General features: G+C 47.3%; 1 protein-coding gene across 1 annotated transcript in view; it reads right to left on the bottom strand.

Moving 5' to 3' along the window:
- Positions 1-14472, bottom strand: part of ccdc162 (coiled-coil domain containing 162) — a 271702-nt gene that overhangs the window by 23576 nt on the left and 233654 nt on the right. The window contains exon 46 of the mRNA XM_078542866.1: positions 3723-3843. Coding sequence (XP_078398992.1) covers positions 3723-3843 — 121 coding nt within the window. The remainder of the gene's footprint in view (positions 1-3722; positions 3844-14472) is intronic.

The raw sequence follows: 14472 nt of genomic DNA, 5'->3' as shown, positions 1-14472 counted from the left end.
TTCTGCCAATTTTGGCACTAGCCCCCAGGTGTTAGTAAGGAGGACTTTGCAGGGTCGACAGGGCTGAAATTGCCATTGTTGTTTCCGGTGCCTAGGTTGATGCGGGTGGTCTGTCCGGTTTCATTCCTTCTTATTGACTTTTTAGCAGTTTGATACAACTGAGTGGCTTGCTAGGCCATTTCAGAGGCCATTTAAGAATCCACCACGTTACTGAAGATCTGGAGTCACATGTAGACCAGGCCAGGCGAGGATGGCAGATTTGTTCCCTAAACGACATTAGTGAACCAGATGGGCTTTTAGACTTTTAATTCCAGATTTTTTATTGAATTCAAATTCCACCATCTGCCGTGGTGGGATTCAAACCCAGGACCCCTGAGCATTACCCTGGGTCTCTGGATTACCAGTCCAGTGACAATACCACTGCACCACCCCCTTTCCAGCTTCTCTTCCCATTCCCACTGTTACCTCTGGTATACCCCAAGGATTTATCCTTGGCCCCTCTGATTTCTCTACATACTGCCCCCCGGCAACACCATCCAAAATCACGATATTAGTTTTTCCCATGTACGCAGACGACACCCAGTTCTACCTCACCACCACCTCTCGACTTCTCCACTGTCTCTAAATGATCAGACTGCTAATCCAAAATCCAGTGCTGGACGAACAGAAGTTTCCTCCGACTAAATATCGGGCAGACTGAAGCCATATTGTCTTCAATCCTGTCAAAAACTCTGCTCCCTTGTCACAAGGATGGGCTTTCAACCACATATCCATGCCGTCACTAAGACCTGCCTATTTCGGTCTGTGTAACATGATTGGACTCTGCCACTGCCTCAGCTCTTCTGAATGTCAAGGGGACTTTGTCAAAACTTCTCTTGTTGGAGATAGTCATTGCCTGGCACTTGTGCATCCTTAATATTACTTGCAACCTCTCAACCCAAGCCTGAATATTGTCCAGGTCTTGCTTCATATAGGCACAGACTGCATCATTGTCCGAGAAGGTGTGGCTGGAACTAAACAGAGCAAACATCAGCGAACATTCCCACTTCTTATTTTGTGGTGGAGGGAAGGTCATTGATGAAGCAGCTGAAGATGGTTGGGCCTAGGACACTGCCCCGAGGAACTCCTACAGTGGGTCCTGAGTTTGAGATGATTGTCCTCCAACAGCTACAACCATTTTTCTCTGTGCTAGTTATGACTCCAGGCAGTGAAGAGTTTTCTTCCCGATTCCTATTGACTTAAATCTTACTAAGACACCTTTGTGCTACCCACAGTTAAATGCAGGGCAGACACTCCTACCTCAGCTTCCTGAATAAGATAATGATACAAGCATTCTCAACCTACCTCTGCAGCTGTACAACCCTCCCTGCACAGCCTGGAAACATTAATTCTTACAAACTGTAAACTATGGTCTACAAGTTGCACCTTTTTGTATATGTTATGTCCTCTAAATGCAGACTTCCACAAGATAAAGTATATAATAATCTAAATTTTACAGAAGAGATAAACTACCAACGGTTGGATATATCACAAATCTCAATCAATCAGAACAACACTGATGAACAGAAGTATTCAGTGGGTCAAAAGATTAGTTAGATCAGTTATTTGACATTCTGCACCCTCTCTAAAGATTCACAGGAGTGGTTGTGGGGATGAGGAACTTCAGTTATGTAGATAGTTTGGAGAAGCTGTGGCATTTCTTGCAGACGGATATAGATGAGGTGAGTGAGGGGGCAAAAATCTGGCAGATAGAGTATAATGTGGGAAAATGTGAAGTTGTTCACTTTGACAGGAAGAATAAAAGAGCAGAGTATTACTTAAATAGAGAACGGCTGCAGAATTCCGAGGTGCAAAGTTGTTCTCATGCATGAGTCACAAAAAGTTAGTATGCAGGTAAAGCATGTAATCAAGAAGGCAAATGGAATGCTATCCTTTATTAAGAGAGGAATTGAATGTAAAAGTAAGGATGTTATGCTTCAGTTATACAGGGCATTGGTGAGACCACATCCCAACTACTGTGTGCAGTTTTGGTCTCCTTATTTAAGTAAGTGTGTAAATGCGTTGGAGGCAGTTCAGAGTAGGTTTACTAGGTTGATACCTGGAATGAGCAGGTTGTCTTATGAGGAAAGGTTGGACAGGCTGGGTGTGTTTCCACTGAAGTTTAGAAGAGTGAGGCATGATTTAATTGAAGTATATAAGATCCTGAATGATCTTGACAAGGTGGATGTGGAAAGGATGTTTCCTCTTGTGGTTGAGTCCAGAACTAGGGGCCACTTTTTCAAAATTAGGGGTCGCTTTTTTAGGACAGAGATTGGGAGAATTTTTTTTTCTCTCAGAGGGTTGTGTGATGGCGGTGGAGGCGGGGTCACTGAATATTTTTAAGGCAGAAGTAGATAGATTCTTGTTAGGCAAGGGAATCAAAGGTTATTGAGGGTATTTGGGAATGTGAATTCGAAACACAAATAGATCAGCAACGATCTTATTGAATGGCAGAGCCGGCTCAAGAGGCCGAATGGCCTACTTCTGTCCTTATGTCATATGTATGTATTTTTGTGGGACAGGATGAGGTTACAGAGATAGGGAAGGCATCTCGATAGATAGAGATCGGGACGGCAATTATATGGAATTATTTAAAACAATAATGAGAACTTTAAAATTGAGGTGTTGCTGGATTGGGAGCCAACATATTTCAGTGAGCACAGGGGTAATGAACGAACAGGACTTGGCGTGAGTGTCTGTGTCTGGGGAACGGAGTTTGTGGTGGGAATTGAAGGCAATAACTTCACTCTTCCCGAGCGTCAGTTGAGGCTCAGTTGGTACACTCTCACCTGTGAATCTCCAGGTTCAAATCCCATTGCAGGATTTGAGCACAAAAATCAATGCTTACACTCTAGTACAGTAACAGGGAGCATGGCACTGTCTTTTGGATGAGATGTTAAACTGAGGTCCCATCTGCCTGCTCAAAGATTCCATAGCACTATTTTAAAGACAATTAGTGGAATTACCCCAATGTCCTGACTGATATTTATCCTTCAATTAACATCACAAAAAAACAGATGATCTGGTCATTATTATATTGCTGTTGGTGGGAGTTTGCTGAATGCATGTTGGCCGCACTATTTCCTACATTACAAAAGTGACTAAAGTGCTTCGGGGCATCTGGTGGTTGTGAAAAGCACTATATAAATTCAAGTCTTTCTTTTTCCCTTTTCAATATTTAGTTGGAGGAAATTTCTGCTCATTCAATATGGACAAGCAGCATGGCAAATCAGAGTCAGTAGAGAGGTTGAGGTAGCGCTGGACATTGTCAGTTTACAGAACCTGATGTGTTTTCAGATAATGCCATCACAGGGCAGCAGGCAGATGAGAAACAGAAGCCAGATCCTTGACTTCAGACGTAACGGTGTGGAGCAGGTAGAGAAGCCAATACAGCTGGCTATAGGGAAAGCCCGAATCTAATTAATCCATGGCACTTCATGTTGTAGTTGTTGCATGCCGTGTTACAATGCTGCCTGTGACTTATTTATGCATGTAATTATTTGTATGGGGAGTATGCCTACAATACAGATAGCACAGGTACAGTGACATTAGCCATATAAATTTACAGGCAAAAGTATCTGACATGCAAATATGAAACTTATTGATAAATGCAAAGAGCATGGAAATACAACATTCTATAAGTGAAAATAAAATTAGACAATATATCAATATATTTGCTTTACCTGCAGCACTTCCTCTTTGAGACAAAGCAGCCTCAAAGTCATACATCTGGTTCTGCAATCCACTGACCCGCTGGAAGGCATCCAGTTTCAAGTTGCGCTCATGGACCAACTGACAGCGTACCTAACCAGGGACAGAAAACAGGTTACGTTGCAGAGAATGCTACTGACAGAAAGGTTCTCAACCAGTATCTTGTGCAAAAGATATTCAAGGAAGCAAGGCTTCAAACTAACACGGCTTTGCTAACTTTAGATCAATGCCTTGAGCAATAGGCAGAGGCAATGTGACGTGATTACTGAGTAACCAAGATGAAGGGCAAGCCCACTAGTACACGGAGCAAGGATGAGAAAATTGATCATTGCAGATGTCGCTCCAAGGTCCTGAGCACAAGCTCGAGGCTGACAGCTAAGTGCCGCACAGTTAGAGGTGGTGTCGTTTGGATGAGACGTCTGTCCTCTTGGTTGGATCCAAAAGATCCCTGGCATTACTTGACAAGGAGCAAGGGATTCTCCCTGGATTCCGGGTCAACATTTATCGCTTGACCAACATCACTGTTGAGTTTTTCCAGCTATTTTTGTTTTTGTTTCAGATTTCCAGCATCCGCAGTATTTTGCTTTTATCTTAGTGATAAATTAATCTGTTTGGAAGGTTTTGGTTGAGGGCTGAATGCTGCCAGAATACTCCCACCTGAGAGAGGGCCACAGCACTCTCAATGTTGGCCTGAGGTGTTAACCTAGATTACGTATTCAATTGCTGGAGCGAGGTTAGAACACACTTTCCCATTACGGAAGCAAGACTTTTTTTTAAAGCAATACCAGCTACTATTGTGCACAGACTCAATTTCAAATCCTGTTTCTGATGTCTACGTTGACAAATTCAAACCAACAATAAAAACTCATTTCCTGATTTTTAAAGATTGGAGTAAGCTACGCATCACGAGCCAGAAACTTAGGGCAGAATTTTGCCCTTGGTGTGTGGGATTGGCGGGGGCAGTTGGGAAGCCGACTGTCGCCTGCGATCGACACCGCTCCGCGATTTCACGCTGGAAGGCCAATTAAGGCCCGCCCAGCATAATACGCAAGCAGCAGCACTGAGCGCTGCCTGTGCGGGCAGGGGGAAGGAGGGAAAGCAGGCCTAGCGCGAACTTTGCGCGTGCGTGCAAGAGAGCGCTGAATAACCTCCCTGAGACAGCTCCGTGAAGAAGATATTGAAATAATTAATAAACAGAAAACTGTAATAAAGCAGGTCCCCCCCAAGTGACTCTGTCACATGAGCAGGGACATGTTTTTAATTAAAAAATAAACTTTTCATTTTATTTGCACTTGCTATTGGAAACCTCATCCCGCCCGTGAAGTGAAAAATGAATGACAATTGATAATTTAATGGCCTTAATAGGCCTTTTAATTGTCGGCAGGCGCCCGACTACTGAACTATTATGCGACTTCATGTTGACGTCAGCACGCTCAGTGTGTGCCCGCCCGTCAAGCTAAAAATTCTGGCCTTAGTTTACGAAAATGTGTGTACAAAATGTGGGAAAATCAGAGCAGTTGCACCTGTATCATCAGATTTGAAGAGTTATCGGGGAGTTACCGGCGTGTTATCGGGGAGTTACCGGCGTGTTATCGGACTGTCACTGATCTCATCTCCTCTGGAGATCTTCCCTCCACAGCTTCCAACCTCGTAGTCTCCCAACCACGGACAGCCCGCTTCTACCTCCTCCCCAAAAACCCACAAACAGGACTAAGCCGGTAGATCGATCGTGTTAGCCTGTTCCTGCCCCACGGAACTCATTTCTTCCTATCTTGACTCCATTCTCTCTCCCCTTGTCCAGTCTTTTCCCACCTACATCTGCAACTCCTCTGATGCCTTACATCATATCAACAGTTTCCAGTTTCCTGGCCTTAACCACCTCCTCTGCACCATGGATGTCCAATCCCTCTACATCTCCATACCTCACCATGGTCTGAGAGCTCTCCACTTCTTCCTTGAACAGAGGCCTGAACAATCCCCATCCACCACTACTCTCCTCCGTCTGGCTGAACTTGTTCTCCCGTTGAACAATTTCTCCTTAAACTTGTCTCACTTCCTCCAAATAAAAGGTGTGGCTATTGGTACCTGCATGGGCCCCAGCTATGCCTGTCTCTTTATGGGATATGCGAAACATTCCTTGTTCCAGTCCTACTCCGGCCCCCTCCCACAACTCTTTCTCCGGTACATCGATGATTACTTCGGTGCTGCTTCATGCTCTCGTCTGGACCCGGAAAAAATTATTAATTTTGCTTCCAATCTCCACCCCTCCATCACTTTCACATGGTCCACCTCTGACACTTCCCTTCCCTTCCTCGGCCTCGCTTTCTCCATTTCTGGTGATAGACTGTCCACCAATATCCATTACAAGCCTCCCGACTCCCACAGCTACCTCGACTACAGCTCCTCACGCCCCGCTTCCTGTAAGGACTCCATCCCATTCTCTCAGTTCCTTCGCCTCTGTTGCATCTGTTCCGATGATGCCACTTTCCAAAACAGTTCCTCTGACATGTCTTCCTTCTTCCTTAACTGAGGTTTCCCACACACTGTGGTTGACAGGGCCCTCAACCATGTCTGACCTATCTCCCACGCCTCTGCCCTCACACCTTCCTCTCCCTCCCAGAACCATGATAGGGTTTCCCTTGTCCCTAATTTTCACCCCACCAGCCTCCGCATTCAAAGGATCATCCTCCGCCATTTCCACCAACTTCAGCATCATGCCACCACTAAACACATCTTCCCTTCAGCCCCCCTGTCAGCATTCCGCAGGGATCATTCCCTCCGGGATACCCTGGTCCACTCCTCCATCACCCCCAACATCTCAATTCCCTCTCATGGCACCTTCCCATGCAATCGCATAAGGTACAACACCTGCTCCTTTACTTCCCCCCTCCTCACCATCCAAGGCCCTAAACACTCCTTTCAGGTGAAGCAGCACTTCATTTGTACTTCCCTCAACTTAGTCTACTGCATTCACTGCTCCCAATGCGGTTTCCTCTACATTGGAGAGACCAAACGCAGACTGGGTGACTGCTTTGTGGAACACCTTTGGTCTGTCCTCAAGCATTATCCAGACCTCCCTGTCGCTTGCCAATTCAACACTCCACCCTGCTCTCATGCCCACATGTCCGTCCTTGGTCTGCTGCAATGTTCCAGTAAAGCTCAACGCAAACTAGAGGAACAGCACCTCATCTTCCGATTAGGCACTTTACAGCCTTCCGGACTTAACATTGAGTTCAACAACTTCAGACCATGAGCTCTCTCCTCCATCCCCACCCCCTTTCTGATCCCCCCTTTTTTCAACATTCGTTGTTATTTTTAAATTTTTATTTACATATTTATTTTTTCCCCACTTACTTTCATTATTAATATTTCTTAAATTTATTTTCCATTTTTATTCATTGTTTTATCCCCAGCTTTTAGCCTTTTTGATCTTTTTTCCCACCACTGTCCCCTCCCCCCACCCCACCCCCACTAGGGCCATGTGTCACTTGTTCATGTTGTTCTTTCCAGAGTGCTTACCCTGGTCCGGCTATTATCACATTCTGCTTTCCACTCTTAATGTCACCATTAGCACCTCCTTCAGCCAGTATCACCACTATTAACAACCCTTTGACCTTTTGTTTATGATACTTTTCGCAATCTCTGCTTTGCCTCCACCTATCACTGGCCTTCTATCCAACTTCATCTATTCCAGCCCCTTTAAACAGTATATATTTCACCACATTTCTACTTCCCTTTAGCTCTGAAGAAGAGTCATATGGATTCGAAACGTTAACGTTTCTCTCTCCACAGGTGCTGTCAGACCTGTTGAGTTTTTCCAGCACTTTTTGTTTAATATCATGTGACTCTACTTAGCCTCATTTGACACAGGATTTTAGACACAATGAGGTAACATACCGGTGAGTTAATTACTGAACAACTGATGAAGAGGCCCCTGTTGTACTTAAATCCATGGGGAGAATTTTCTCCCTGTTGGGCAGGCTGGTCGGGAGCGGGTGCAGAGCCAATCGTCTTCCGCGATTGGCCTATGTGGGTGCCAATTAAGGCCCACCTGGCGTGAAATGCGGCTCCCAAGGTCAGCGGGAGTGGGGGCGGGGGGCAATGGTGGGACTGCATTGACGTCGGGTTCAATGGTGATGCGGTGGCCTGTTTAAAGAGCACTCCTGCAGCCTTGCAAAGGCTGTGAACCATGGCCAGCAGAAGGGCTCCCCAGAGCGCTGCTGGTGAGCAGGCCAGGCAGGAGGGCACCATGGGGCACCGTGCCCCTCGCTTTTCAGACGAGTGCCTTGCTGCCCTCCTCGAGGAGGCGCCAGCATGGCGTGAGATCCTCGTTCCCAGGGACGGGAGGAGGAGGCTCCCCCACATGATGAAACGTGCCTGGGAGGTGGTCGTGGAGATAGTGAGTTCACACGATGGGGTGCGACGCACATGGGTTCAGTGCTGCAAGCGTTTCAACGACCTCTTGCGCTCGGGAAGGGTGAGTACAGCAGTTAGACTTCCCACCCTGGCCCCCCACCAACCCCTCTCCCTGCCCACCCATCAGCTCTGAATGTAGTTACTGCATTGAATCATTCACGGCATGTGTCCTTTGCTGGGTGGGCCAGCAGATACTGTCCATGCCTAATTCATCCTCAGAGGGTTGTGCTGAGCTGGGTTCTGTACCCTGCTGCATATGGTAGACGGACACCCACTGTACTTTTTTGGGAGCTACCTCAAGGTTCTGCAGCTAGGCGCAGTGCTGGAACTCTGAAACATGTCAAAGTCAGGATGCTGACATGCTGGGAGAGGAACCTCCAGGTGGCGGGGCACCCATCCATCCGCTGCCTTGGCGTTCCACGTGTTTGTGTGTCCTTGCTTTGCAAGGTGAAACCGTGTGGGTGGCAAATGTGGTGGAGACAGCATGTGGGCAAGCAGGATCAGCCCTGGCTTCTTGGTGTGAATGTGCGGCAGCTGCAGGTGAGGGTGGCAGGGATGCGATGGGAATCCAGGTACAGGGTGGACTAATCAATGCTCTTCTCTCATTTTCAGCAGAAGACTGCACACAATAACTCTCAGTGGATGTGGACTGGCGGAGGCCAGGCCCAGTTGGCCATTATAACCAGATACAAGCAGGAGGTGATGGAGCCAGAGAGGCACCATGCGCCAAGGTCAACCGTTGGCGGTGAGGCTGGGGTGCCAGGGTAAGAGTGCCGTGCACTGAGGTCACCATGTTTGTCCCTGCAACCATGCCACTGTTGAATGTTTAGTGATTTAAGCTTCCACTTGGGTTTCCCACTGATTATGGAAGAATGAGCGCTTACTGATCCGGGGGCCAGGCATACACATTGACATTGTCTCGACTTGAACTAGTCAAATGTCCTTGTTTTTCCTTTCAGCATCATCGGAGCAGGGCCGGGAGGAGGAGGCAGAGGGGCCACCTCTCACCCCCGAGGGCCCAGAGGAAATCCACTCACCAGCGTCACACCATCTCTGCCAGGCAGGCACCAGGGCAGATACTAGCACCTCGATGGGAATTAGATCGTCGGCTAGTGTCCCGGGGCACAACGGTGAAGGCACTTCACACTCGCTTGAGGTGTGGCAGAGACAGAGAGTGCCCATGGTGCCGGCAGTCGGAGGACTGCAGGGGACCAGGAACATGCTCAGTCAGTGGTTGATGATGAGCCTCTGGAGTTGTCCCTGAGGCAGCAGACGCTGGAAGTCCAGCAGGGTGTGCGGGAGGATCTGGCGGAGATACATGAGGCAATGTGTGCCATGGTCCCCGTGATGGAGGAGTCCATGCGGCGCATCAGCAATGCATTAACACTCATGGCCGAGCACAATGCTTCCCCCATGGAGAGAGTGGCGACTCTCGTGGAGAGGCTCCTCCAGTAGAACAATCAGGGCTTCCTGGGGTTGCGCTCTGACCTGGAAGCCCTCACAGCGGCATTGACCTCAGCTGGTCAGTGCCAGTGTGGGAAATGGATTGGGCAGCAAGTATCCCAGCTTGGTGCCCATCCATCAATGGTGAGCAGGGAGGTCTGAAGCGACCTCGTGTTGGCGCACGAGCTGCCTGTCGTCTCTGCGGACTCCTCTCAGGGCGCTCTGGTTGAGGGTAGCTGCTCCTCCGCCCCTCTGCCAGTGACCGTGGGGTCCAATGAGGTGACTGGGGAGATGCCAGCCATGCCACTGGCCGCTCCCTCCCAGGCAGGGCCATCAAAGCCTCCACGGGCCAGAGGACACCCACCAAGGTCATCAAGGCCAACAGGACAGCAGAGTGAGCAGGTTGTCTCAGATGCCAGTGCCAGCGAGGGGGGAGCATCTAGACGTAGCACCCGAAAATGTAAACTTAAGGCACCTTAGACACACCACGGATTTCTCACTGGTGGTTTTATGTTGCCCCACTATTAGCTGATTATAATTTGTGTGATGCTGAACACCTTTAAATTAAGTGTCTTTTCTGTTTTATTTTGTAAATTCATTAAATGCTTCAAATGTGAACAAGGCTCAGGTTTTGTTACTTCTGCAGGTGTACAGGAACCCATGATGTTATGTGTGACTTGTTTGTCATTGAGCTTTATTGACAAGGCACATAGTTAATGTTCCTAACCAGGCAGATGTTGCTCTCAGGCATCGAGTATTGAGTCTGCAGCCTTGGCTTGTGTTGGAGGTCCATCTGTGGTGGGCTAGCTGAAGGTTGATTGGATTAAAGCCTCCCGGGTGTCCCTGCCTCCCTGGGGGTTACCCAGGTCAGCGTCTACACCCTCAGCGTTCTCCTGTGCGTGCTCATCCTCGGACTCACCACTGGACTCATCGTGTGCAGCCGGAGCATCTGTGCCTACTTCTTCTTCCTCCAACGCGTCCTCCCTTTCCAGCGCCAGATTGTGGAGAGCGTAGCATTCAACCACTCCGGGCTGGAGCACTGAAGAGCCCCGGCACCTGGGATTGCCTCAGGATGTAAACGTCATGGGAGCTGCCTGGGTACTTTGCATAGACTTGTAAAATCAACATCCTGTGGTCACACACTATCTGCACGTTCATGGATTGGAAGCCCTTCCTGTTGATGAAGGCACCCGGCTCACCTGCTGGTGCCTTGATGGCCACATGTGTACAGTCTATTGCACCCTGGATGCGGGGGGAGCCAGCAATCGCTGCAAAGCCTCTGACTCGCTCTGCCTGTCAGGCCTCGTCCCAGCGGTAGTGAATGAAAGTCAATGCACGCCTGAACAGAGCGTCTGTCACCTGCTTGACACAAGTGTGGACAGCTGACTGGGAGACACCGCAAGGATCACCCACCGAGCCCTGGAAAGATCTGGAAGCATAGAAGTTGAGGGCAGACGTGACCTTCAGCGCCACTGGCATGGGGTGCCCACCCACGTGTAGATCTCAGGGCCAATCATCTGACAGTTGGAGGTCACTGTTTCCCTTGAGAGACGGAGCCTCCATCGGCACTGCGCCTCAGGCATATTTAGGTAGCTGCTTCGCCGCCTGTAAGTCCTGGCAGCAGGATATTGGCGTCTTCTGCGGCCCCTTCCGCCTTGCACTTCTTGTTGGCCCTGCGCCCCTTGTGCCTGTGCCTGTCCTCCCAATGGAGGCTCTTCTGGAAGCTGAGTATGAACTCTTGGCCTCCTCCCCCTTCTAGCCCTCCCTTCCTCCTCAGAGGAGGTGCCTCCAGTGGAGAGCACAACTCCCATTCCTAAGCTAAGGGAAGACTTCCTGAAAGCTGCAGGCCCCAAGAATGATGTTTACTCCAGAGTCCTGACCCGAAGGATGTTATTCCTGTGCAAGCAGCTGTGAAGAGATTTGAAGTTTTCCTGCTCACACAGGCAAGTAGCAGTAAGTTTAAACATTAAATGTCTACCAAAGGCCACTCGCAAGCCCACTCACCCTTCTTATCCTGCCCGTGGATGAGGTTTATAAAAATGTGGCCTACCCGCCTTGCCTGTTGCACCTGTGCAACGATCTGAAGATTGCACAGGACCCAAAAAATTGCCGTCAATTAGTGGCTCAAGGGCCTTAACTGGTCCATTAATTAATGGCGGGCGCGCATTGGAGATCATCGCGCGCCTGCTCACCGAGATATCACGATGTTGCACAGTGATGTCGGGATGCTCGCCTGACGTCACCGTGCGTCATTTTATGCATTGGTGGGGTCCGCACGCTGATGAGAAAATTCTGCCCCATATCACAGAGCCACATTGACTTGCTGCCTTGAAGGTTGAAGAGGCAAGCTTACATTCCCCCCAGATCATAAAACCTTATCAAAACCTGGTGTTATCAGCAAAAGAAAGTTAGGAGGGATTAATGTATAGAGAAGTGGGAAAAAATAACAACAGCTGTGTTCAACATTAAGTTAGTTTTAATTCGTAATGTTTTAGAAGAAACCAATTAGATTTGGCTCAATGTAGCCTTTGTATTAGAGTTGACATCTGTAATAGTGTGTGACTAGATTTGTAACTGTATAATCCTTTTAGCCTTTATCACTCATGACTATGTGTTAACTGAATGAATATTTTATATTTTATACAAACTCTGCATAACTTTTAAGTACTACCTATTTTGTAATATTTTGTATTAGTACTTTGTAATCTTCTGTATTAAGCCCACATAGGTTTGAGGTTAAAACAACTTTTCCATTCTATCTTTTGTTTTAAAAGTAAAGTAACTCATTCAAATTACCAAAACCACAGAGAAAAACATCACCTACCAAATGACCTCTAAAACTAACAGTAATTGATAAAAGTTCTGATTTAATGAGGAACCTGCACCAATTAAACAAAGTTTGAGACGATGAGCTCAAGGTATCATTCATGAGGACACGACAACATACTTCCCCCACCCTAAACAAATGATCAAGGAAGATATCATAAAACATCCCTTTACCTTAGCAAGAAATCATAAATGTGACAGAAACAAACTTTAATGAGGAGTATGGTCCTACAGGTAATTGGCATTTTAAGAAACCAGTCAGAGGATAGTGGGATGTGACATCAATCGACCATCACTCTTGAGGACCAATCACAGACTGATTACGCACCCCTTAAGCCAATTAGAAAATAGCCTCACCTCGTTTGGTTCATCTCACCAATCAGAATGCAATTACATCACTGATCACGCTATGGGTTGTGGCTTGGAAAGAGTTAATAAGCAGCAGCTTTCACTGACCAACGCGCGCTGAATTTGAAACTAAAGACAGCTTGTCAGCTGAAAGCAGAAGACCAGAAGATCAGAAGATGCCAGAGAGAGAGAGAGAAGATTGAGTGCCGCCCTGTGCCTAAAGCTGAACCAGGAAGCAAGAACCGTTGTATGCCTGTAAAGTGCTGCCCTGCTGTGAATAGTATTAATTTATAACTTATTAAAGTTTCCTGAGTTACATCACTAAATCGTCTCCTATTGCCTGAAAAGTTAAAGTCTCAAATGAACAAAATTAGAATTTAAGTTCAAATAGTACCTAGACCTTACACAAGTCAAGAGCGTGACGGAACACTCTCCACTTGCCTGGATGAGTGCAGCTCCAACAACACTCAAGATGCGTGCCACCTTCCAGGACAAAAAGTAGCTAATTTTATTAGCACCCCATCCACCATCTTTAACATTCACTCCCCCCAACACTGACGCACAGTGGCAGCAACATGTACGATCTGCAAGATGCACTGCAGCAACTCGGCAAGGCTCCTTTGGCAGCATCTTCCAAACCTGTGACCTCTACCGCCTAGAAGAACGAGGGCAGCAGGCACTTGGGAACCACCTGCAAGATCTTCTCAAGCCACATACCATCCTGACTTGGAACTGTATTATCATTCCTTCATTGTCACTGGCTCATGGAATTCTCTCCCTAACAGCACTGTAAGTGGACATGCATCACATGGACTGCAGCGGTTTAAGAATGTGGCTTACCACCAATTCTCAAGGACAATTAGGAGCTTGTGAGCGATACTCACATCCCATGAATGAATAAACAACGAAACAAAAATACTGCAAAGGTCATTTGCACATTTGCTCCTGCCTCCCAGTCTGCTTCATGCGCCTGGTTTGGGAAGCAGCACGTGAAGGATCTCCAGTTACATCATGAATGGTAGGTACTGTGTGTATTAAGGTCACAAAGACCTGTAGCAGTAGGCATAGTGAGAATCTAGCGTCACCAAAGCTCCTCTGTTAACCACTGTTCGAATCACATGGCTACCTGTTCCCCTTTGAATACTTGAAACTCACATCAAAGATCATTTATAGAGGAAGACCAGCTGTCTGTACTGACCATCTAATGACAGACCTGTATTTATATTCACGTTAAATCTGAACCCTTGTTATGGGACCAACTGCTGACAGAGGTTTCCTTGAGCTAGCCCCAAGTTGCTGCTATAAGTGACTTGCACTGTATTGTCATAAACCCTTTTAAGTTAAACATGAAAATATTTATATTTAAAAGAAATTTCCGGCCTCAAGCAGAATAACAGGTGAGCGCAGCTGTGCAAGTTTTCAGTGATCCAATTGTGTTATGCGATCTGGTCACTGGCTCACAAGAATAGTAATATCCTAATGGAACTGGTTCATTATTATTAAAATAACTTGCATTGTTATAGCATCTGGCACAGTTCAAGTACCCCAAGGCACTTTATAGAGAGTTTCAAGGAGACGGACAGGGAGAGGGACGAATTAGGAGAGATGGTCAAAAGCAGAGTCATTATGTCAATTGTGCTTTACAATCATACTTAGGCCCTTTCAGAATCCAATCCTCTGCCAGTCACT

The sequence above is a fragment of the Cetorhinus maximus genome, chromosome 5 (assembly GCF_964194155.1).
Source record: "Cetorhinus maximus chromosome 5, sCetMax3.hap1.1, whole genome shotgun sequence".
Lineage (NCBI taxonomy): Eukaryota > Metazoa > Chordata > Chondrichthyes > Lamniformes > Cetorhinidae > Cetorhinus > Cetorhinus maximus.
This window is presented reverse-complemented; position numbering and strand designations above follow the sequence as displayed.